Genomic DNA, 24,558 nt, shown 5'->3' with positions numbered 1-24,558 from the left:
TAGGGTCATCATTCCTACTGTTTTTAATTTCCAGCTTGTTTTATGAGCTGCATGTACTTATTGGATCGTTTTATCCTCACAATTGCCACCTCTTCAGCTAAAGGAAGGTTTTCCCAACATCCCACGCTGTGTGTGCCTGAGGAGCATTAGGGAATGGTTGCATTCTCTTGTCCAGCTGTTCCGTGGGGAGTGACTGCTACCTGAGCTAAAAAATAAGGAGAAATTTCCTGAGATTCTGTCCAGAGGATGGGATTACACTTGAAAATGTCATTGTCTTGTCTTTCACAGGACAGACCAAGCCAAACCTCGTCCCAAATTATCCTTCCTTCCCCACAGCTGCCATTCCCATTCTGGGAGCAGAATAATCAAATAAAAACATAAACCAGAACCAAAGAAACTGAAATAGCCACTGGATGCTTCAGCATCGGAACTGCTGGAGCTGGTCCCACCTCCTGCTCTGTAAAGTTTGGTCACCAAGCTTCTGTACTTGATTTCTCCATTTGCAAAATGCATTGTTTTTGGAAAAAACAGGACTTCTGTCTGTCCCTGCACAGGGCTGTCATCCAAAATTCACACCAGCTTCAGAGCAAAACCTATGGCCCCCTCCCACCTCATGACATGCTGGGAAAAATCCTGATTTAAACTCCAAAACCCGCTCTTGGTGTTCAGGGATGCACCAGGAGGTACCACAGGTGTTCAAGACACATTTTTGCAGCTGTTTCCCACCACCTATGGTTATAACAGCTGAGAATCACACGTGAGCAGCACGGAATTTTCCAAATAATTCCTAGTGAAGGGAGATTGAGAGGAATGATGGATTTGTCTTTACAAACAAGCTGTGGGTCTGCTGATAGATGAAACCAGCACTGAGAGATAAAAGAAACAATGGGATGGATTCCACTGATTGGTGAATGGAAAAATATATTTGCCTTTACAAACAAACTGTAGGTTTGCTGATGAATTGGGTATTGAAAGGTGAAAGAGACAATGGGGAAACACCATAAATTCCATAAGAATTAAAAAATAAGAGGGAATTAATCAGCTCTAATGCACATTTTCCAGCCCGAGGAATGAGTGGCAGCACTGCTCTCACTCCCATCTGTGCCCTCCTTGCGACATTTTCACTGGGTTTTATACATTTGTCATCAGTATTTTGCAGGGATGTAAAATATCCTCAGCACTCATTTAACTGTAAATGGTTTTGAAGTGCACATTTCTTAACGCTCAGTTGTTTTTATTATGTTTTATTTATTTTCCACCAGTGTTTCTATAAGGAATATTTATTTATATAAATAATGGTAAACATTGCTTTGGGAAGGTTTAATTTTACCTTTCCTCAGAGTTTTTTCCCTTAGGGGGGTTCTTATGTGGCAAAGGGGGTACCCATTTCCCACCCCCCTGAGTTTCCCATGTGGGGCATCCCCATCTCAGGGAAACGTCACCAGCTCAGGTCTGTTGGCTCTTCCCACGGGAAATCTCCATTTCCACATCAGAACACCCTGTTTGACTAGGGATGAGCTCACTCCACCTGATCAGCCTGCAAGGGGAAACATTCAAAAGCCATGGATTCAGAACTTGCTGATGGCAGGAATACAGGCAGGGGAAGGGGGAGGCAAGGATGGATGCAGGGATGCAGGCAGGGATGCAGGCAGGGATGCAAACAGGGGCAGAGGGATGCAGGTAGAGGTCCAGGCAGGAATGCAGGGATGCAGGAATGGATGCAGGGATGCAGATGGTGCGCAGGGATGCAGGCAGGGGAAGAGGGATGCAGGGATGGATGCAGGGATGCAGGAAGTGGCACAGGGATGCAGGCAGGGGTCCAGGGATGCAGGCAGGGGTCCAGGGATGCAGGCAGGGATGCAGGCAGGGATGCAGGCAGGGATGGCACAGGCAGGGGGGCACTGCTCGCACACTGGCACAGGCATTTGGGGAAAAGAACAGCGCAGGGCAGAGCGGTGCTGTGTGAGGTGATGTGATGCTGTGTGATGCAGTGTCAGCTGATGCGATCTGAAGCGGTTTGAAACTGTCTGAAGTGATCTGAAGTGACAGGATGTGATCTGAAGAGACTTGAAGTGATTTCAAGCAGTTTGAAGCGATTTAAAGCCATTTGAAGCAGTTTGAAGCCATTTGAAGTGGTTTGAGGCGATTTGAAGCGGTTTTAAGCGATTTGAAGTGGTTTGAGGTGATTCAAAACCATTTGAAGCTGTTTGAATCGATTCAAAGCAATTTTAAGCTGTTTGGAGCGATCTGAAGTGGTTTGAAGCGTTTTGAAGCTATTTTAAGCTGTTTGAAGCAGTTCGAAGCTGTTTGGAGTGATTTGAAGCCGTTTGAAGGGTTCGGAGCGGTGTGAAGCGAGCGAGCCCCGCCGCGCCCCCTGCCGGGGCCTGGCTGTGGGGGTGCAGGCCGCGGGACTACATCTCCCTTGAGGCGCTGCGGCGGCGCCGCGCGCGCGCAGAGCGGGACCCCCCGCCCCCCCTCCCCGTGCGCGCCGGAGGCCGGGGCGGCCGCCCCGGCCCATCATGTAGGTGCAGCCGCGCCGGCCCCCCGCCAGCCGCGCAGGGCCCCCCCCCCCCGGCCCGGCCCGGCCCGGCCCGGCCCGGCCAGGCCCGGCGCGGCGCGGCGCGGCCCGGCGCACCCCGAGCCCCGCGCCGCCCAGGCGGGAGCGCGCGCGGCGTTCCGGGGGGGAGCGCGCGCCTCGCATCTTTTGTGCTCGGGCAGCTCGCCCCTCGGCGGAGCCGCGCGGGGAACGCTCTTTGTGCGCGCTCCCTCCCCCCCAGCCCGGCGGGGGACGATGTCTCAGCCCCGAGGTGAGCGCGCGCGCGTGTGCGCCCGTGTGCGGCCCGCGGGTGGGCGCGTGCGCGCGCGCGTTTCGCGCGTGCATGTGGCGGGTGCAGCCGCGCGTGCAACGGCGGCGGGCGCGCGTGCACTCGCTCGTGCAAACTCGGCGGGCGCGCGTGCACTCGCTCGTGCAAACTCGGCGGGCGCGCGCTCGCTCGCTCGTGGAAACTCGCGGGGGCCTGTGCAAAACCGCGCGTGCAACCGGGTGCGCGGCCGCGCGTGCACGCGCGCGGCTCGCGGGTGCGCGTGCAAGCGGGCGTGCAGCGGCGCGTGAACGTGCACGCGCGGGTGCGTGTGCACGTGCAAGTGCATGCACGACGCGCGGGTGCACGCGCGTTTGCACGCCCGCCCTTGCCCGGGGGTCGCCGCTCCCGGTGCCGGTCCCGGAGCAGCTCCCGGTGCAGCTCCCGGTGCAGCTCCCGCTGCATTTCCTGCTCGCTGGCGGTGCAGCAGCCGGGAGTCTCTCCCGGGACGAGCGAGCCCCCCCCGGCCACCTTTGGCACGGCCGGGAACGAGGGGGGTGTTGGAGGAGCAGCTGCAGCCGGGGCTCGGCGCGGGGTTAAAGCAAACTTTTTAAACAAGTCCGCGAGGGAGATGAAAGGTGAAACTGGAGTGGAGTTACCAGGAATTAAATATATACCTATGTTTCCATGGGAAAGTATTGTTCTCGTGCCAGCGCTGAGATAATTTTCCACCCATTTCTCTCTCCCCCCGCACCCCCCTTTAATATTTGGTAACTTTTGGTCAGAGGCAGCAGTGGGGTTTGTCACACCAGCACGCTCCGAGCGTGCAAAAAGGCAGGAATGGAGCGTTTGGGAAGTGCAGGAAGGCAGGAATTGAGTATTTGGGAGCTGCAGAAAGACAGGAATGGAGCATTTTGGAACTGCAGGAACGGGAGCATTTTGGAGCTGCAGCAGGGCAGAAGTTGAGAATTTAGGAGTTGCAAACCGGCAGGAATTGAGCATTTTGGAGCTGCAGGAATTGAGCATTTTGGAGCTGCAGGAATTGAGCATTTTGGAGCTGCAGAAAGGAATAGAGCGTTTAAGAGCTGCAGGACTGGAGCGTTCAGGAGCTGCACAAGGGCAGAAGTTAAGAATTTAGTCGCAAAAGGGCAAAAAGTGAGCATTTAAGAGCTGCAGAAGGGCAGGAATTGAGCACTGTGCAGCTGCAGCAATGGAGCGTTTTGGAGCTGCAGAAGTTGAGAACTTGGGAACTGCAAAAGGGCAAAAACGGGAGCGTTGAGGAGCTGCGAAAGGGCAGGAGCTGAGCAGCGGGAGGGGGTTTGGGAAGGGGACAGCAGTGATTTATTTCCGCCAGCGTGGTGGTGGCAAGGAACGCTCGCTCTTTGCTTTTTAACTCGCTGCTTATTCCGGAGTGGCTCTGCCTTGTGCCCTTGCAAGGGCGGGGAGGAGGGGGGGAAGGCAGGGTGGGAGGAGGTGGAGAATTTAATATTGCAAAAATGCTGCGGGAATGCAACAGCCCCTGCAAGAGCAGGCGGGGAGAGCTTTAAGGAGGAGTTGCTGCGGCCATTCATTGTGAAAATAGATGCTCGTGTGTCAGCGAGCGGCCGCAGGGATGCAGCTTTTTGGAGCTTTTTTGGGGTGCTCCGGTTGGATGCTGCAGCTTGGCTCCCCCTGCATCCTGCAGCCCTCGCACATATTTGGGACTGGGGAGGGTGGGAGGCAGCGTTTGGCCCGGCGGGATCGGGTCCCAAACTGGGTTTGGAGCTGCCTCGTGTTGTGTTTGTTTATTTATTTATTCAAACTAAGCTGTCTGCGAAGCCTTCCACAATAATCCTTGCAAGGGAGAGCGTTGGGAAGGAGGTGCCCGCACGGCTCTTGCCACACAGTTTTCCTTTGTAAAAGAAAAATGTAAAGTTGTTGTATAATTTATTCCTAATTTGGGTTCGCTGCAGTCATCTTTTCCAGCCGAGCAGGGAACTGTAAAAGTTTCCGATGCAAAGAGCCAAGGAAGTTTGATAATGCAGGATTGAACCCGGTGATACCCAGAGCACTCTGCCACCGGCAGAGGGTCCCTGGGACACCCCTGGGGGGGACAGGGTGGTCCCCAAAAAGCCTGGGGGTGGCAAAGGCTGAGCGTGCAGAGGTGGTGACAGCAGGACCTGTGCTGGTGGCCCTGCAGGGCTGCTGAGTGTCCCCCACGCTCCCCAGCATGGCCTTCTGCATCCTCCCCAGCACCAGGAAAAAGGGAAGATGGAAGAAGCCAACCCACAAAACACGATCTCAATGAATGGCATCATTCTTGACTCCCTTTCCCGTCCTCCTCGCTCCCTGCAGCACCAGTGCCTGCATTCCTCGCACAGATAACTTTTCCAAGTTCAGCTGTTCAGGCCGAGCTTTGCTCGGGAAGGGGTTTCAGCTCCGGGCTTTGCAGCAGAGGTGTGGTTCTTTGGGATAATCTGTGTTTCGGGATCAGCTTTCATGTGTTGCACAGGAGGTTCCTCGGCAGCTCTGGAAAATACAGCCCAGAGCCCCAGCCAGCTGCTGAGCCCTCTCCCTGCTTTGAATCCTTTCCAGAGTTGTTCTGAGAATTTGCCAGAGTTTAATTTGCTTGATGCAGAGTGTCAGGGGAACACGTGAGCAGCAGAGTTCCCACCTGGTTCAGGGGGACCCTACCTGTGCTACGCAAAAATCTGCTTTCTGCACAATCCACAAAGGTTAAAACTCTCCCTGGAATTCAGAAACAACACTTTCCTTCTGGCCTTTTCTGTAGCAGGAATGAGAGGATGCCTCCTCCAGCATTGTGCTCGTGGTTCTGGGCCGTGTTACCCATCCCCTGCACACAAAATGCACCTGAAGTCAAAGACACCCCTGCATTTCACCCTGGGCTTGTTCCTGCCTTCATTCCCTCTTTTAAGCTGCAGATTGGTATTTTCTTCTTTTTTTGTTGGATATAGCAAATCAGCTTTCCCTGAGCACAGCAGGTTCCTGCAGCCTGCTCCTCACCTTCAGAGATGAGGCTGCTCTGGCCAGGAGGGCCTTGATGGGAGCTCAGAAATTGAATCGTTGCCCAAATCCAGCCCATTTGGCTGCCACGATTAATAGGATATTATTTTGGAATTGGAGAGGGGGGAGAAAAAAAAAGTGGAAGTCCGTGTTCATTTCAAGCCAAGCACAGTCTGAGGCTGTAAATCCAGACTCTGGTGACAGCAGATATATTCAAGAGTCTCCCAAATTCCTGGCAACGGGGGAATTATTCCCTGGCAAAGCTCACATGGCAGAAAACACCTGCAAATATGCAAATTTCTCCACTGAAATAAGAAAAGGGAAGGGGGAGCAGTATCCATGAGAGCACTGATTCATAAATACATTGAAGTGATATTTGAACTAAGTATTGCTGCCTGTTGATCTCACACCTGAACCTCAGACTCACAATTTTCAGTGCTCCAGCTGCAAAAGGAAGCTGAGACTGTGAGCAGCACATCCCACGTGATGCTGGCTGAGCGTGCACCCTATGGACTTTGACCAAAGGCCCTGCACCTACTCCAAATACCACAATTTTATGTGAAACGCTCTTGTTTTCCCCAGCCAGGAGTCTCAGTGGAGCAGCTGCAGAGCTGAAATGTTAGCTGCTGGTGGTTTGTTTGCAGCCCTAGGTAGGTGGCAGGTTGTTGCTGGTGTAAGATTAACCTGCAAGCAGCTCCTGTGGGTTGTGCAATGTGCATTTTGCCTCATCAGCACCACCTCAGCTTCTCCCCACTCACACTCCCATGACACAGGCACTTGGCAAGGGCACAGCGAGCAAAGCCGTGGCACGGTCAGCCCAGGTGCAAGCCTAGCAAAGCCTGGACTAGCAGCACATTTCAGCTCCAGTTGTCGATTTATCTTTAATTAATTTTTATTTTTTTAAGGTTGCCCTGTTGAATTAGTTTAAGCGCTGTGCTGGAGGTGCCTGCTTTGGGTTAAGAGGGGGAAAATGTTCATTAAGAAGTTTAAAAACCTCCCAGGCTGGAGGAATTACCCAGCTGGGGAAGAGGAAAATGTGGTTTGTGCAGAAAGTGTTTGGCTGGGGAAGAGGCAAAGCACTGCTGTGTGTCCCCAGGTGAGCCAGGGGAGCTGAGACACCTGGGTGAGCCCCTGCACTGCCCTGGGGAGGTGTTTGCCCTGTCCCCATGTCCCAGCATGTCCCCAATGTCCTGACACTGGCCAGGGCAGCAGCTCCCCAGTGCTACCCAGGCTCTTGGTAGGGGAAGGACATAAATAATTGCAATTCTAGCAATAAAAGTGCTAAGTTGCAGGAAAAAGGGGGCAGAGAGCTGAGTGCTCCTGCCAGGCTCCTTTTTGTTGTTTGAGTCACCAAAAACTCAGAGCTTCCTTAGGGGTGAATTCCCTCCCCTGACACGTCCCCAAGCTGCTCAGGTGATGCTCCATGAGAACCACAGGAGGGGTTTGGAGAGGTGGGACACTTCATATGGAACCGTGGAATGTGGTTACAGCAGATTTGCAGATTCTGGGTCCTGTAGTTGAAAATACACAAGGACGTCTAAAAAGTTGCCTTTTTCCCCCCAAAAGTACCTGTGTTTGTTGTCACTTGGGCTTTTTCTCTTTCTGAAAAGAGCTGTGACAGTACCTCTAGAAGCCTCTCCAAGAAGGATTGGAAACCAGCACACCCGAAAAAAAGCTCTGATTCCTTTTTTAAGCTGGAAAAAGAAGAATACTCTGGGAGTTTTGTTAGCACAGGAGTGGGGATGCTTTTCCAGCCCTCTGCAAACGCACTTGGAGGCCCAGAGCTTCTTCCCCTGGCCATTGCGATGGTTCCCAGCCCTGCCCCAAGGGATTCACCCCATGAACTTGCATTCCTGGTGCTGCTCCAGCTCCAGAGGCAGAGCTCTGCCCCTCTGGGGCAGTGGAAGCACAGGGCAGGTCACAGCTGTGATGGCAGCGGCTGGCACAAGCCATTCTGAGACAGAGTTACTCACCAGGAGTCCCTTCCTGCTGTCACTCACCTTTTGGGGGACCATTTTGGGGTGCATTTACAGGTTGGCAGCGTGGCCACCAGCAGCATCGTTAGAGGAAATGTTGAGTCAGCCTCCAGTGGCCAGAGAAATTGCAGGAGCGTTCTTTTCATTTTGAGACGTGGACAGAGCTATAATTAAAAAAAATAAAAATCTGTTTCATTACCTGTGGAGTTCCTTAGGGCCTGTCTGGGAATAGTTTTAAGGGATTAGCATTATCAGCTCGAGCAGGGTTAGCAGGGAAGCAGATCCAGGAGGCTGGAGCTGTGCCACGTCAGATATTATGGTCTGTGGTGGCCAAGTGGTGAAGGCCATTTTTGGTGCAATTTCCATATCTTCTCATTGCGCAAAAAGCTGGGGCTTTCTCTTATTTTTATTTTTTATTTTGTCTTCCAAAGCCACAATATTCTGCACTTGACAAGTGTGAATGGCAGGCTGACTCCTGCTCAGTGGCCTTGGCTCGGTGAAAAGCAGTTTGGAGAGGGGAGGTCTGAGGCTGTTGCTTTCTCTTGCCTCAAAGCCAGAATTAAACCCATCCTTCAAATCTCCCCGTCCTTTTAAACTGGGCATTCCAAACACAGAGGGTTCATCCCAGCAGGAAAATCTCTGGGGTGCTAAAGCATTTCTGGGTCATCTTTCCTTTGGACACGGTGCAGGGAGATGCTGAACATCCTCAGTGGGAGCTCCAAGAAGCCTCTCGTGCATCCTGGTCCTGCTGGAGCTGGCAAAGCTGTGGCAAATCCCTCTGGATTTACATCCCATCCTCAGTCAGGACTGCTAGGGGCAGGCTCAGGAAGGCTCAGGGGTAGGAGCTACTCTGGCTACATCCCCCAGTTGCTGTTGGAGCAGTGGCTGTGGCTTGTTGATGCAAAACCTTGAGTCCTGTGTGGAGCCCAACGCAAACAACCTCTGCAGCTGGGGTAGGGTTTCAGGTTTGTAAGAGAAAAAGCTTTTTTTTTTTTTTTTTTCTCCCCTGCTCGAGCAGGAAAACTTCACAGAGCTGAGCTGATCCAGTTTCTTGCTGGTGCTGTTTTGTTAGCCTACTTAGCCTGCAATTTTATAATCAAGGCTGGGTTTTCTTAGCCTGCACCCTGGCAGATCAAAAATCGTGAGGAGAGCTGAAGCCCGAGCAGCAGCCACTTGTACTGCATTCAGATGAAAACGGTGTGGGGGGGAAAAAAAGAAAGAAAAAACCCAGCAAAAGTTGCAGATGAGATGCCAAAGATAAAAAAATCAGTGCAGGAGGCAACACTTCACTGTGTCTGCAAGAGGCCTTTAATGAAGGCTGAGTCAGCACGGACTTGGGAGCTGCTTTTGAAGGAGAATCTTTTTCTAAACAAAAATAATGTAATTGCACTCAATGAAAAATGCTTATCAGTGCCAAATGGCCTCAGAGCATCGCGTGGCTGCTCCGTGCAAGTCCCAGGGATGGGGTTTTTGTGCCGGTGCTCATCCTGCAGTGGGGGCTGACCCTCGGCTTCCTCACTCCTGGCTTTTCAGCAGGGCTTATTTCACACTCACGCAACAAGTTATAAAAATTACAGCTTTGCTCCATGGTATCATTCCTCTTACGAATGTTTATTGCTTCTCCAGTAGTTCAAGGTCAGATATAGAAAATGACTCAAAAGTCTTTTGTTGTTCTGACAGCTCTAAAGTGATGGAAGGCCCAATCCAGCAAAGACAAACCTTCCCAGAGAACTGGCACCAAAAGGGAAGGGAGAAAGAGTATTTTAATTTTAAAAGGCAAACCCAGCATTGATTACTGACATTTTAAAGTAGGTTTGGATTAGATATTAAGAAAAAGTTATTTCCTGTGAGGGTGGTGAGGCACAGGGTGCCCAGAGAGGCTGTGGCTGCCCCATCCCTGGAAGTGTTTAAGGGCAGCTTGGACGGGGACCTTGGGGCAGTGGAAGGTGGAAAGAGATGAGCTCTTCCAAGCCAAACCATTCCATGACTGGATGATTCTTTCCCTGGATTTGCTCCGTTCTCTCACATCTTCAGTGTGCAGAGCCCCGGTCAGAGCCCGCTGGAGTCGCTGCCTCAAGTCCCTGCACGTAGGAGGGGAAACAATCCCTGCCCCAGTCCCTGCCAGAGCAGGGCACACCAGCTCAGCACAGCAGCTCTGCCTGCAGGGTTTGTGCAGCACCAGGCACAGCCCTGGGCACCTCTCCAGCGCTGGCAGCTGCCCCCACAGCACAGCCACACTTCCCAGCTTGGGTTTCAGCACAGCCCTTTTTCCTAGGGCTGCTTTAATTGCCTGCAATTAGGGTCTCCAGTGCTGCAAAAGTATGAAGAAATAAAACCCAGTCTGGCTTTGTAAGAGCTGGGATTGATTTCTTCTCTCAAGCTGTGACCTTTTAGAAAGGAACTGTCAGTTTGTGGCTGTGGGGTTTGTGCATGTGACTGCCCAGGGTTAAAGCACAAATATGGGATATTTACTGTAGTTTTATCCAAGGTGCACCTGTAGGAGCTGAGAGGAGCTAAAGGAAGAGACAGGGACTTTACATGCTGCCATCAAAATGCCAAAACCCCTTTGGGCTAAGCTACATCTTAAGTAGATTTGTTTAAGCACTTGACAAAAACGCCTGGAGCAGAAGCCCAGGGCACAGCACAGGGCTGTGGCAACCCTGGGGGTGCAGGGGGTCACCCCAAGCCCTGCAGAAGGAGGTCAGGGTCTGGCCAGCTGGGTGCCAGAGGTGCAGACACAGCTCTGACCGTCATTTCCTTGCAGGTTTGGCAGTAGCAGCAGGACAGGGAAGCTGCTGCAGCTAAATCTGAGCCCCACTGAGGTTTGGGATGTGGAGATGAATCCTGCAGTCAGTCCTCTCCTGCAGGTTTGCTTCTCTGAAGAGAACGATGCTGCTGGTTAATGCAGAAGTTCCCTCCCAAGCAGACCTTGGTACTTAACTGTGTTAATTAAATGCTTTCAAAAACCACAAGATTGACCTTCACTGCTTGCCCACAGATTTTTCTCTCATTTAACAAGCAGAGGGTTGTCAGAGTAGCCTATTAAAGGAGAAGAAAGGCACTGCTCTAATACTATTGGGTTTTGACCTGTTCCACAGTGTTTTTCTGCTTTTTAACTCCCAAGAGATGAAAACCACAGTCCCCTAACAACCCACCAGGAGAAACCAGGCTGAGACAAGGAGTTCTTGGCTGAAATAAGGCATGAAATCTGATAAAATAATGAACATACTTAAAATTTAGGTTTTTTAGGTATCTGTGCAATATGCCAAGACAACCATTGTATCTGCAGGTCCTTGTGCAGCCAGAGAGCTCTGCTCTGTGACATGGAATTGTCCTTTGGGACCCTCTAGAAATAAATAAAAGCAAATAACCCAGACTCTGAGTTCCTTACCTTTCCCAAGGACACCAGCAATTTGCTCATTGCTAATAAAACTTTGGAACATCTCTACAGAAAACCTGGATCCCTGCCAAGCAATCGGTTTTATAAATTAACCTGAAGGGCAGATCATGCATTGCATGGAAGGACATCCCACATCCCAAAGCAGCCCCTGACAGCAGCATCGGAGCTGGTGGGAGAGCCCAAAATAGCCCCTGGCAGCTGGGGAGGATGACACAGGTGCTGCATTCAGAGATGATGAGAAAAGAGTTGCTTTCTGGAGACAAGAAATGAATAAATTCTTCACTGAAAGAGTGATTGGGCACTGGAATTGTCTGCCCAGGGAGGTGGTGGGGTCACTGTCCCCGGACTTGTTTGGAAGAAGCCTGGACGTGGCACTGACTGCCATGGTTTAGTTGATGAGGAGGTGTTGGGTCATGGGTTGGACTTGATGATCTCAAAAAGTTCTCCTTCAACCTAGTTCATTGAGTGAGTCTGTGAAATGAGACAAGGCTGAATTGGCAGTGTTTGGCAGAGGGAGGCACCCCAGGGTTGTCCCTCTGCAGGTCCCTGTGGGGTGACAGCCAGGGAATGTGCCCTGGGAATGTCCCCTTGCTCAGAGCCACCTGAGCTGGGCAGCACCTCTGCCTTCCTCCCAGCATGGCCTCAGCTCCATTCATGTCACCAGGCAGCTTCCTTTACAGCCAGGCATGCCTTTTTTATTCTTCTTTTTTTTTCCCTTTCTTTTTTTTCCTTCCCCTCAAAAACATTGGGTACTTCCCCCGCAAGAAATGAGGAGCTTTCTGTCTGATAAGGGGCTGGAACAGCTTCCTGCAGTAGGAGAGAATTCCTCCTCTGGCTCTTCCTGCGCCGAGCCTGAACAATGCCAGCGCTTCCAGCGTCGCTTTACCTCGGATAATCTCATTTAGGGTCCATCCTGTGCGAGCATCTCCTGCCAAGGGGGGCTGCTTTTCCAGCAGTTTGCTTTTAAAAGGTTTTTTTAAAAGGCATCGCCACGGCAGAAAGGCAGGAGCAATCCGGAGCTTCACTCAGCGCTGATGCAGAGCAGGGCCCTGCTTGGAGCAGTAGGGGCTGAAGAATTTTTTTTCTTTTCCCTTAAAGGAGAGGCTAAATAGAATTTTTTTTCATGTCTTCATCCTGAAAGTGCACGTGGTAAATGGGAGCATCTGAGTCCTTTTGCAGGGCTCCGTGGGACTGAATGTGCTTGGTTAGGGTTGAGCACACACGAATAAGGATTTACAAAGTTGGGGTGTATTTTGTTCTGGTTGCTAAGTGGGATGGACATTATGGATCTGTGTTGATGATTTATGTTATCCTGCTTCTCTTGGTTACTTTTCCCCTCCTGTTTCTGCTTTCCTTTTTTCTCAATTCTGCTTGTCTGCTCATGCACATGGAAGGCAGGATCCTTTTTGGGAGTGTGAGTGTATGAGTGAAACTACAGCCTCAAACCTCACACAGGGAGTTCTGTGGAGGCTTTGACAGAAGGGCTCATAAAGGGACGTTTGTATTTTCAGCTTCTGCTTTAGAAGGCTGGGTGGAGAGATGTGACCTGACGGGCTTTGATCCATGTGGACATATGTAGAGAGGAAAAAAAAAAAATCTGCCCACTTGTGTCACTTCATTGGGATGACAAGACTTGCTGTCACAAGTCTGTCACAGTGCTGTGCTGCCATGGATTTCTGCAGTGTGTTTTCCAAATTGAGATAAAATTGCATGACAAAACCTGGGGAAAGGCTTTTGTTCTTGATGTTTGGCTTGTGTTCTTTATATGCCAGACAAGGAAGCGTGTGCTCTTCTGGGGGAGACTGAGGAAAGATCTCAGCAATCTACAGCTTCTCCCCAAGGTGCAGCTCCAATCTCTGCTCTCTGTGACAGGGACAGGACCCAGGGAATGCTGGAGCTGTGTCAGTGGGATTGGGATGGATTTTAGGGAGAGGTTCTTCCCCAGAGGTGCTGGCACTGCCCAGGCTCCCCAGGGAATGGTGACACTCCTGAGGCTGCCAGAGCTCCAGGAGGGTTTGGAGAGTGCTCCAGGGATGCCCAGAGTGGGATTGTTGGGGTGTCTGTGCAGGGCAGAGTGGGATTGTTGGGGTGTCTGTGCAGGGCCAGGAGCTGCCCTGGATGGGTCCCTTCCAGCTCAGGTTGATTCCAAGGAGGTGTCTGTCAGGTCGTGCTCTCTGACCTCTGCCTTAAACGGGTTTGAACTTGAAAGAGCGTCCCTGGAATCTGCATCCACCTTGCCCTGCACAGCCTGGAGCTCCTGGAGCCTTCCTCCCGTGCCAGCCTGCACTGCCCAGGTGTTGGCAGCGTGCAGAGCTGGTGCCCTGGTGCTGGTGGAGCAGCTCCAGCCCTTGGCTCTCCGTGCCCGTGGGCTCCTGGCGCAGCCCTGGCCATGGCTGGCAGTGCCCTGGATGGGAGGACAGGGCTCCTGGGCTGCCAGGGCTCAGGGATGCCCTCTGAGGGGTTTGGTTTTCCTGCAGTTCCCGTGGCTTCTCCCTGGGAATGGTGTTCCTGGGTGAGTTTAAAGCAGGACCCAGGCGTTTGCTGGAGGCATTGCCGGCAGAGGGAGCAGGAGGTGGTTCCTCCCCTCTGCACTGCTCTGAACTATGAAATACCATCTTGAATCAGCATCTTTAATAAGCAGGAAAGCTCTTGCATCATTAAAGAGTAGCAAGAGAGCTGTGTGATGCTGTGGCACACAGATGGGTTGATCATGACCCTGACCATGCTGAAACTTCATCTCAATATTTGGCTGAACCTTTTGCCAAAATTCCCCATGACAAAATGCAAGGAAGCAGATCCTTTCCTACCGTGCCAGAGCTGCTGGTGTTGTGGTGTTCCTCTCATGAAGGAAAGCTCTGGGCAAAGTTGCCACCTGATTTCTGCCCTGCACATGAATTAACACAGCCCTCCTGTTCACCAGGGCCTTCTGCAGAAGGTGAGGGTGCTCAGTAAAGCAATGGCTTGTGGCACATTCCTGTTTCCATGGGTATTCCCATTTGGCTCTGAACATTAATGATGTTTAATAACTCAAACCATGACCAGATCAATGGGCAGTTTTCTCTCTGTGCAGCACAAATGGCCCATTTTATCCCAAGGTATCTTTACTCATGAGCAGAAAATTATAACTCCCAAGTTTTACATGCAGAGCATCAGCAGGAGATGTCTGCTAGCAGTGCACTTGAAATGTCCAAATTTACAGTATGCTGAACAAACCAAATCTGTGCTTGGTAAAACAAGACTTGTGTGGCTGCCTGGGGTCCCTGACAACAGAAATAAAACTGTACCTCACATTGCCCTGGTTGGATTTTATTGCAGCCTGCTGTGAGGGGGATGGCTCCAGGACAGGGATCCCACAGGGAAGCAGAAGCATCTCTGAGGGGGAATGGGGCTGCATTAGGTGTGGGAAGCAGGAGCTGGAGGATAAATCTCTGTGCCTGTTCTTCTGGGGACAGTGACACCCCAGAAGGTTTGCTGGCTGAGCCCCCTAGGCGAGTCCTTCCTGGCCCAATCACACCCTTGTGATAGCCAAGCCCTGCTTTTCCCAGGGTTAAACCTGACTCTTTTGGCTGAGTCAACAAGCCTCAACACTTGCCATGGGGCTTTGCCAGTGGGTTCTGTGGGGCAGCATGGGGAGGGTGGGGGTGAGGAGCCACCGGTGTCCCTGTGGGCTGTCAGGCTGTCCCTTTTGGGGCTGGGAGCCGTAGCCAGGTGCTGCAGCTGAGCCAGGAGTCTGGCACTGCCTTAACACCCCTGATCCTGCCCAGCCTGGCACTTAGGCCAGCCTTAACGGGAGCGGGAGCTCAGGCTGAGCAGCCCAAGGCACAGAACCCTCCCAGCCGTGGGTGGCAATGTCACCTTCCTGTCCCAAAGCCATCTGCACTTGCAGCTGACAGCTCCTGGAGGCTCTGGCTCAGGAAGTGGGTGCTGGCACTGCCAGGGGCAGAGGCAGGAGCTGCTCTGTGTTTTCAGGGGAGATGCAGCTCTGCTGCAGAGCTCTGCTGTTTCAAAACCCCTTTGCAAGATCTGCTGGGAGAAAATCCCAGCTGCACCGAGCACCTTAAAAACCTGAAAAGCAATATTGGAACTGGAGAGAGACCTTGAGAAAAAATGCATCTGTGGGGTCGCTGATGCGAGCACATCTTGTCACCCTAAGAAAATTGGGGTTTGAGGCTCCACATGGCAGTGGGGAAAGGAGTTGAACTTGATGATGTGGGTCCCTTCCAGCTCGGGATATTTATAATTGTATGGGGTGGATACTTTACTGTTGGGAGCAGTGGCTCTGGGAAGTACAGAAGTGTTTGTAGCTGGGCTGGGGCTCATGGATTTAAGGCAAACCCTGCTCCCCTTGTGGCTGAGGCAGATGGAACACCTGCTTTTGTGTTTGTAAATGTAGGACAGTCGCTGCTGCCTGCTCGGGGTTCATGTGGGAAGTTGGTTGGAGTCCTGTGGTCACTCACAGTGGTGTTCAGAGGTGAAATCTTGGTGGGTAAGGGGAAAGAAAAAAAGCAAGTGGCATGCAGAAATTGCAAAAAAAAAAAAAAATGCAAAAAAAGCAAATACTGGGATGGTGCCCAGCTCGTGGGTGAACTTGCAGCATCCCCTCAGTTGACATCCTGCTGTGGGATCTTCATCCCCTCAGCCATGGGGCTGCATGGGGAGCACCCACAGGCATGGCAGGCTCCCTCAGGGGTTTTTTAGGGTGCTGCTGCCCTGAGGAGCAGAGCCCTCCCTGCCTGCTATCAGAGGGGGTTTAGGTAAGCCACAACACCGGAATATTTGGGAAGCTCTTGGCCCTCTGTGCTGCTTTTGCAGTGCTGGCAGGTGTGGGAGGTGTCCGTGCCCCTGCCCACGAGTCCCCTGTGCCCGGGCAGAGCCCGTCCTGTCCATCCCACCTCTGCTCTGCCACGGCCAGGTGCTCTTTGGCATGGGGAAAGCTGACACGGAGGTAGTGGCAGCAAAAGCAGCCTCGTCCTCCAAATCCTCCTGCACAAAAGCCCTTTTGTTCCCCGGGTGAATTCCAAGAGCTTTTCTCCACTTTTGATTCCAGCAAACTCCCACTGCAAGGAGACAGGCGAGAGCTGAAAACAAAGTGGCAGCGAAATGAAAAGTCCCGTGTAAAAAAAACCAAAAACAACCCAGGCAGGGCTGGAGGCTCTTTCCTAACAGCTTCCCTGGCCTGAACTGCTGTGGATTTCCTGATTTGAGATAACAGCTCTGGGATGGGGAGGCAGTGAAGCCAGTGGGCCTTGGCAGAGGGAGAATGGGGGTGTGATTGATGGTGTGCTGGCGCCTGCCCCATCCGCGCCCTCCCCGAGCTCCAGTGCTGGGATCTCTCATGATACGGGGACAAGGGGAGAGACCATGAGGCTCCAGTGGCTCCGTAGGATCTCCATCACCCTCACATCTTTCCCAGAGCAGAAGGAGGATGTGGCCTTCCCACTGCTGGAAGCCACAAGGGGTGCAACCAGCTCCAGTGACCACGAGGAGCAGAAAACCGAGTCCTTCAGGGCACCTCTTGGAGCCCAGCAGGATTTCCTTGAACCTTGGCTGTGTGTTTCTTGCAGCTTCCCTGTCGTGCAGCTGTGAGTGACCTGCAGGATTTGAGGGCGTTGGAGATGGTGTGATGGGGGGAGTGGAAGGGAGGCTTGGGCCACCTGTGAAGTTTCTGGGTGGAAAAACAATTAAGTAAAAGAAGGTGAGAAGAAGGAAGAGGCTTTGGTCCTGATGGGATGCCTGTCAGGCTGTGGGAGATGGGACAAAGCATGGAATGCTGCATTTTGTGGGCTGCATCCTTTGGCAGCTGCTGCAATCCTCATCCATGGAGGTCCCTTTGGTGGATGTGACTCAGATCCCACAGCAGCAGAGGTGTTTCTGCCTGAATTCCTCACTGCACCAGGCAGAGGGGACGCACAGACAAGGCTTGTGCAGCTCTGGGAGTTGGTGATATCCTCGTGGGGATGTTTGTGATTCTCCGTGTCCCACATGGCCATGGATGGGGTTATTAGTGCTGAGATTTGCATGAGCACATCCTGGTTCTCCACCCCTTCCACCACCACCTCCTCCCCTCTCCATCCCATGGGCCCGAGGCACTGCCTGTTCCTCACAGAGGTGAACCAGGAGAGAGCTGAGCATTCCCACTTGCAGCCAGCTGCGAGGAGGGTGTTTGGGATCCCCGAGGGCTGGGGGCAGAGTTCCCTGCGGTGGGGTGCTGTTCCTGCGGGGTGATGACACACCACTGTCTGCACAGAGGTGCTGCTGTTTGGGAGGAGCTGTGCCCTTTCCCCCAGGCCATCGGTGTCGGAGCAGCCGGATGCACACGCCAGATGGGTTCAGCCAAAGTGTTGTAACAGGTTTTTTAATATTCTGCTCTCCCGTGGCCTGTGCTGAAAGCTGTAGGCAGGCAAAGCGCTCCCATCTCCCGTCAGCACCTAAGGGAGGATGGATTTTGGGCTGCTTGGCGCTGCAGCTGCTGTCAGAAGGGGAGCTGACTGATCCCCAGGCTGCCTGGCAGGGCAGGGTGTCAGGGGAGGCTCTGTCTGGCCTTGTCACATCTGTGGATGCCAGCGTGGTGCTGGCAGCAGCTCAGCAGGAGCAGGACGGGTGGCTCCACACTTCTCCCTTGACAGATTGGAAGTGACGCTGTGTCTGGGCTGGGAATGGGCATTAACTCTGGGAAGGGACATTAACTGGGAAAGGACATTGTCTGGGAAGGGACATTGTCTGGCGAAGCTGTTTGTTGTCACCTCCCCGTCAGAGAGCATGTGGCTGCTCTTTGCTGGTCTCTGAGCCTGGAAATGGGCACTGAGGGCCCCATTTCCTCTCATGTTGGTTTTCCTGCAGGCCAGCACTGGAATGGGGTAGAGGAAAGCCATTGGGGCAGAGCCCAGCTGGGAAGTGAAATCCCTGGTGCTGGAATGTCCAAGCCAGTGTGGCAGCCCATGAAACAGCTCAGCGAGGTATCAGAGATGTCCATAGGACACAGAGGATCCTAAACACCCATTCCTGTAGGATCTTGTCCGTCAGAGAGCCAGCCTTTATCTCCAGGCTGGCCCTGGGTGCTGGTGTCCCACAAAACCTGCTGTGTGTGATTATCCCAGTGCTCCCTGCAGGAGATGTAGGGGGGTTGTTTGGTGGGGGGCTCCAGGGGGTACAGAATTGCCCCAAAGCTGTATCAGCTGCCAGGGCCCTGCAGCCCCCCTTCAGGACATGTCTCAGTGCAGGATCTCACATCTGATCTCTACCAAAGCGTTTCTTCCCTTTGCACTCAGGACGTCTGAACTCCTCTAAGATTTGGAGATGTGCTCTTATCAGGATGACAGACAGACTCTCGCAACAAAAATGTGCAGATAAAGAAGAAGAAATCGCATCCCTCTGGTTTCAGTATTGACATGAGTAACCCAGCAGCCTGCAGCCCTTTTGCAGGGTGTGTTAAGAGGAAAATGGGCAGAGTAAGAGAGATTAGCCCGAATCAGGAAATTGCCTTCAAAATTGAATTACTGAAATACAGAGCTTACTGAAAGGCGGGCAAATAGGTCCTAATATTTGCAGAGTTTGGTGACATTTCTGTCCGTGTCTGCACCGCAGGATCCACAGATTAAGTCTGCTGGAGTCCGTGTTGCAGAGCTCTCTGCTCTGCCTTGTTCCAGTGTTTTCGTCTGGTGCTGTTCAGGGCTTCTCCTGCTGGAGGCTGCTCTGAGGCAGGCACGAAGCCCTGACCTTGTGATTTTACCTCGCAGCAAAGCTGAAGATCTTTGTCTCGGCGGTGTTTGTGCCTCAGCTGGGCTGACCCACGTCAGCCGCCGCTGCCGCAGCAGAGCCGGGCCCTGGGACACAAATAACCCTGGCATTGCTCAACCCTGCCAGCAGTTCAGCGGGTGCACCTCGCCCGCTCCCTGCACAGCCCGGCTATTTCGGTTTGGAGCCTCTCCTGCCCCGGGTTTATTACAGGTTGCAGGGTTGAGTCAGAGGAGCGAGTTCAGCCCTGCGACGGAGAAACCCCGGGGCAACCGCTGGCACGGCTGGGTGCTGGGCACAGCTGGGGCACAGCTGGGTTAGAGCTGGGTGCTGGGCACAGCTGAGGCACAGCTGGGTTAGAGCTGGGTGCTGGGCACAGCTGGGGCACAGCTGGGTTAGAGCTGGGTGCTGGGCACAGCTGGGTTACGTCTGGGTGCTGGGCACAGACAGATGTGGGCACAGCTGGATGCTGGGCACAGGCAGGTGCTGGGCACAGACAGATGTGGGCACAGCTGGGTGCTGGGCACAGGCAGGTGCTGGGCACGGCCACCCTCGGGACAGGCCAGTGATTTGCAGCCCCACCGTTCCGCTGTGGGTGCTGACGGTGTCAGGAGGGAGTTTGGGATCAGCTGGTGTGTGGGCAGCTGTGCCCAGGCCATGCCAGTCCGTGCTCTTCTCTTCAGGAGCGTTGGGAATTGAAATGGGATGTGACTGCAGTGTTGTCTGCTCCTGTGGTGTGCCAGTGTTTCAGGGTTTCCTGCTGTGCTCTCGTTCTGGAAAAATTTCACCATAAAAGTGCTCTTGCCTTTGCTGCTGCCTGACCCAAACTATGACTCCTTGGGGGCAGAAAGGGAAATAAATAATGCTTTAATTCAGACATAAAGGTGTGAGTTTCAGTGTGGACACCATGGGGCCGTGGTGTGCTCAGACCTGGATGTGCCAGCAGCCACCAGCTGTGCCAGCAGCTCCATGGCATCCAAAGCAGAGGAGGAAAGCCTGGAGCTGGGAGCCACCTCGGCCCCAGGACCGTGGCAGGCTCAGCTCCATTCCCCAGGCAGCCCAGAAATGTTGTTAAGGAAACACATTTCAAGTTTGCTGTTTCCAAGGAGTTGTTGGAAACTGCCATGAGGCAAGACACAGATAAAGGATGTGTGGGAAATGTCCCTGTCCTGCACAGAGGACACACCATCATCCCTGGAACATCTCCTTTTGCTGCCAGCAGATCCAGCTGCTCCTGGCAGTGATGGAAGAGCAGCCAGTGGCACTTGGCCACTTACTGGTGGGGCTGAGGAGAGAGCAGCTCCCTCAGGTTTCAGGGTGAAAAATGAAGCCCAAATGCACCTCATCCCATCCCTTGGCCTTTGGTTGAAACTTCTACAGCCTATAAACATCTCTTGCGTATTAAAATCTTTTTGTGCTTAATGAGAGGTTGTAAACCAGGTTTTCAGATCCACTTTTCCACATCATTGGTGCTTACATGAGATTAGGGATTGGCTAAAACTGCATTTACAAACTGGATGGTGGGCACAGCTCAGCCTCTCACCCACCCTGTCCCTGGCACTAAGGGGATTTGGGCACCTTTCCCAGGGTGTTACCAAGGCAGACAACCCAACCACGGGGGCAGAAGTGGTGAGAGAACTTCGCTCGTGCCTCCCTGCCACAGTCACCAAACCCCTGTCACCCGCAGTTCCATCCCACAGGCATTTCAATCCAAAATCCATAGCCTGGTTCCACACCTGGACTGCCCAAATGGCAGATTCCAAAAGACTTCAATTTCAAATGGTTGCAGCCCGTGGGAGGGAGGTGGTGGTGCAGGAACCACAGTGGTCATGGCTGTGGAGATGCCACATGAGGGGACACGTGTGGATGTGGCCACCAGGGTTTTGGACTCCAAAACCCACCAGTAGTGGCTACTTGAGGAATGTGCCCCCATCTGTGTTTTCTTTGAGGGCTTGATTTCCATTTCAGCTGGAGCAGAGCCAGAGGGAGTCTGGGTACGGCTCCAGCAGCACGGCTTCTCCTCAGGCCCACTCATTGAGAATACACTTTGTTATCTCTGTGTATTTGAATTTTACAGCTGGGCAGGGAGCCCCAGACTCTGCTCGTGGCTGTTGTTTAGTCTGGAGTGGGCAGTGTTTGACTGTGGGGACACCAGGAATGCTCCCAGCCTTCCCACTCCTCTCCTGCCATGCTGGGATGTCCCCATGGGTGGGATGCCTTGGGGCAGAGACCTGGACAGCTTTAAAACCTTAAAACCTTGAGCACTGGGCAGTGGTGACGAGCTGCTGCTGGGGCAGGAGGGAAGGAGATGGACAAATCCATCCCCAGACCGTGCCGAGATGGTTTGTGTAACAGCCCTAAGAATTTGCAAGTATAAATCATGAACCTGTGAGATGATTTGTAATACTTGTTAAAAAGATTTATTTTTTTTTCACTTCTTTGATTATTTTTGGTCATTCTGTCAAAATATTTTTCAATACAAGGTTGTATTGATACCTACACCTACAGCAGCAGTTGCACCAGGTGACCCTGCTCTGCTCCGGGTGCCGCCAGCAGCTTTGAGATATCCCAGTGTTTGTGTCCAGGAGGGTTAATGAGGGAATCTCTCAGAGATTTGGATATTTCCAGATATCCTGCAAGGCTTGAAGTTCTCTTTGACAGCATCAAACCCACCATTGTTGCTGAAATGTGGGCTGAGCTGTGGATAAAAGATGCCCTTTGCACTCGCATGAAGAGCTCGCTCCTGCTGGGCATCTCCAGGGTGGCTGGGACACAAAAGAAATAATCTTAATTCCTTGGTTTGGCCAGAAACATCTGGGTTGGGAGTTTTGCACCTAAACCATGGCCATGGGTCCTCTCCCTCTGCAAAGTGGCACTGCAGGATCAGGCCAGACATTGGTCGTGGAGCCTTGGGAGCTGCTCGTGAGCTGCCAAAATTCACTCTTCTTCTTCCATGGCAACCCAGCAAACATTCCCATCCTGCCCTCCTTATAGGGGTGGGGGTTTGATCACACACAGTACAGCTGATAGGGGAAAACCAGATCATTTTGCTTTCAAAACCTTCCAAGAAATCAGACCAAAAAATCCTTGGGAGAGATAGGAATCGTAAATGAGCCACTTTTATCTCCTAAAGAAATGGGAGAAAGAAGCGTTTCCTGCCCGTGAAATTTTACCAGTGAGTTATATGCTTGAGAGTGTTGTTTGGAAGGAAATGTTGCTACATGGCCATTGGACATATTTTTAATAATAAATTGTGGTGAAGACAGAACTAGTTAATATCCTTTGAAGGAAATAGGAGCTTTTTGTGGCAAGGAACCATTTATTTTGGATTATATCATAAAAAGTTTTTGACTGCAGTGAAAAGTCTGGAGAGTGGGGAATGGGATTTTCCTTCAGAAGTTGATTTTCTGTTACAGCCCATGTGGGCAGCAAATTCCTCTGTCTTCCCTTTCTTTGTTATTCTCTTTTCTTTTCACAGTGAAACGCTGAAGTTTCCTTTTCAATATTGATATTTAACAATGCCCTAATTGCTGGGAGTTAACAACATCCATCCCTGGGCTCTGTCAGTGCTGGTGGGAAGAGCTTAACGAGCCCCTTGGAAGTGTGTTTTTCTCCTCTCCCTCAGGAATTGGGTTTAAGATCTTCACAGGGAAGTATTTAATGTGCTTTCATTAAGTCAGGGTTTCTTTTTCCTGTTCCAGTTTTGCTCTCAGGCTTCGTTTGTTTCTCGGGGCTGGCTGGGCTGGTCCAGGCTCTGCAGGAGCAGTCGGGGTCGGTGCTGGGGCAGGTTCAAGTGATGCTGCAGCCAGCTGCTGGCATTAGAACCAGAAAATCAGCGAGTCATCAAGGATGGAAGAGCTCTCCAAGCTCATGGGATGCAAACCCAGCACTTCCAAGCCCACCACCGTGTCCCCACTTGTCACACCTCGAGCACTTCAGGAATGGTGATCCCACCACTGCCCTGGGCAGCCTCTTCCAATGCCTGACCACCCTTTTGGTGAAGAAATTCCTCCTAATTTCTAATCTAAACTTCCCCAGGCACAATTTGAGGCTGTTTCCTCTCATCCTGAGGTGGAACCGCTGCCTTGAGCAGTGCACTTGCAGGAAAGGCTTTGTACAGGTGGCACCTTCTTCAGCACCACTCGGTTCAGTATTCACTGTGGGTCATTTTTTTGGCCAAAAGAAAGCAGATTTAAGCTTCTGCTTAATGTCACAAATACCCTGCACGTTTTGCTTATCAAAGCTGGCTTCTGGACATGTCTCCCAGCATCACTCCAAACCAGGCTCGGTTTTTTTCCCCCTCAATTATTCTTAAAACTAGTTTTTTGAGTCAAATGCTTGTGGATTTCTCTGTGTGCCAGATTGCAGGGAGAGCTCTCAAATGAGCTTTAGCTCGAAGGTTCAGGGAGCAGCAAGGCTCCAGGGGTTGTTTACACAGAAAATTCACGTCTTTTTGGGTGCTGGGGAGCAGATGTACGATCCCATCTGCTGAGCCACCAGCAGAGCCTTCTGCAGGAGGAGCCACATTTAGACTTTGTGCTGCGTGTGGTGGTTCACTGGGCCTTTCCTTACTGCAGATCCCAAGGGATTGCAGTAAAAACCCTCTGCTGGGTTTTTGTGCCACCACAAAACTGGTGGTTTGTGCCTCAGGATGGAGCCTTGTGCTGTGATTTTGGTGTCTGAGGCAGCCTGCCATGGGTGGCTGCTGTGTTTCAGTCCCTGAGCTGGGGACTCCTTTATTGAATCACCTGCTTTTCTCAGATTTGCAATCTCCCAAAGCTCAGTTTCCCTGTCAGATGGGGCTGGAAGGGGCCCGTGGCTTTGCACTTGCCGCAAGCGACACAGACCGGCAGATAAACACGCCGTGGTTTTCTCCAGGAAACAAAGCTAAAAATAGTAATGATTCATAAAAACACCGTGGAAAATACTGGTTTTTCTGGTGGATGGAGCAGGTACCATCCAATTTTGTGTGTTATTAAACTGCCCCCACATTTGGAGCTCCTGTGCAGATGATTTTAATACGGCATCATCTCCCCAAGCCGACGTCTGCTGTGGCAAACTGGGGGATTTTATTTTGACAGCGAGACACTTGCTTGGCAGTTCCTGTTGAACAGAACTGATCTGGAGACTTCCAATTATTCTTTTCCTTTAAAAAAAAAAATAAAAAAAGCCTTTCAAGTTTGTGTTTGGGGAGAAAGTCAGTCGTGTGTGAGCTGGACTGTTGAGTTCTGGAGCTGGGGATTGGGGTGGAGGGGGATCCTGGTTCCTGCAGCCTGCTGGAGTGGCTCTGCTTCTCATTTCTGCTCTCAGAGCATGCCATGCTCAGGATTGCTGATCCTTCCTGCACACCACGCACAGACATCGGCCCCAGAGGCTTGGATAAAGTGCTTTGCATGTTGGAACAAAAGGAGCTCGGAAATTTGCCCTGATCCGGTTAAAAGCCATGAAATCGCCTGATTTCAGCCCAGGATTCATGAAATAATCATAGAGTCAGCACATCAGCACCTTTGGGTGCTGCTAGTGCAAGTCCTGGCCATGGCAATTCCCACTTCCCATCCCTCCTCCTGGTGCCATCATGAAATCCATTATTCAAGCTCCTGTTGTTGCTTTCTGCTTTCTTGAAAAGAAAACCCCAAAGAATGTT

General features: G+C 52.1%; 1 protein-coding gene across 1 annotated transcript in view; it reads left to right on the top strand.

The window, feature by feature from the left end:
• Positions 1 to 2,656: 2,656 nt before the first annotated feature.
• The window catches only part of MAP2K6 (mitogen-activated protein kinase kinase 6), a 51,298-nt gene continuing 29,396 nt past the window's right edge, over positions 2,657 to 24,558 (top strand). Inside the window, exon 1 of the mRNA XM_014259459.2 lies at positions 2,657 to 2,807. Coding sequence (XP_014114934.1) covers positions 2,792 to 2,807 — 16 coding nt within the window. The 5' untranslated portion in view covers positions 2,657 to 2,791. The remainder of the gene's footprint in view (positions 2,808 to 24,558) is intronic.

This window comes from Pseudopodoces humilis, chromosome 21, assembly GCF_049639895.1.
Source record: "Pseudopodoces humilis isolate 2021_Gansu_Grassland_sample_001 chromosome 21, ASM4963989v1, whole genome shotgun sequence".
NCBI lineage: Eukaryota > Metazoa > Chordata > Aves > Passeriformes > Paridae > Pseudopodoces > Pseudopodoces humilis.
The sequence above is the reverse complement of the archived record's forward strand: the minus strand, read 5'-3'. Positions and strand labels throughout refer to the sequence as shown.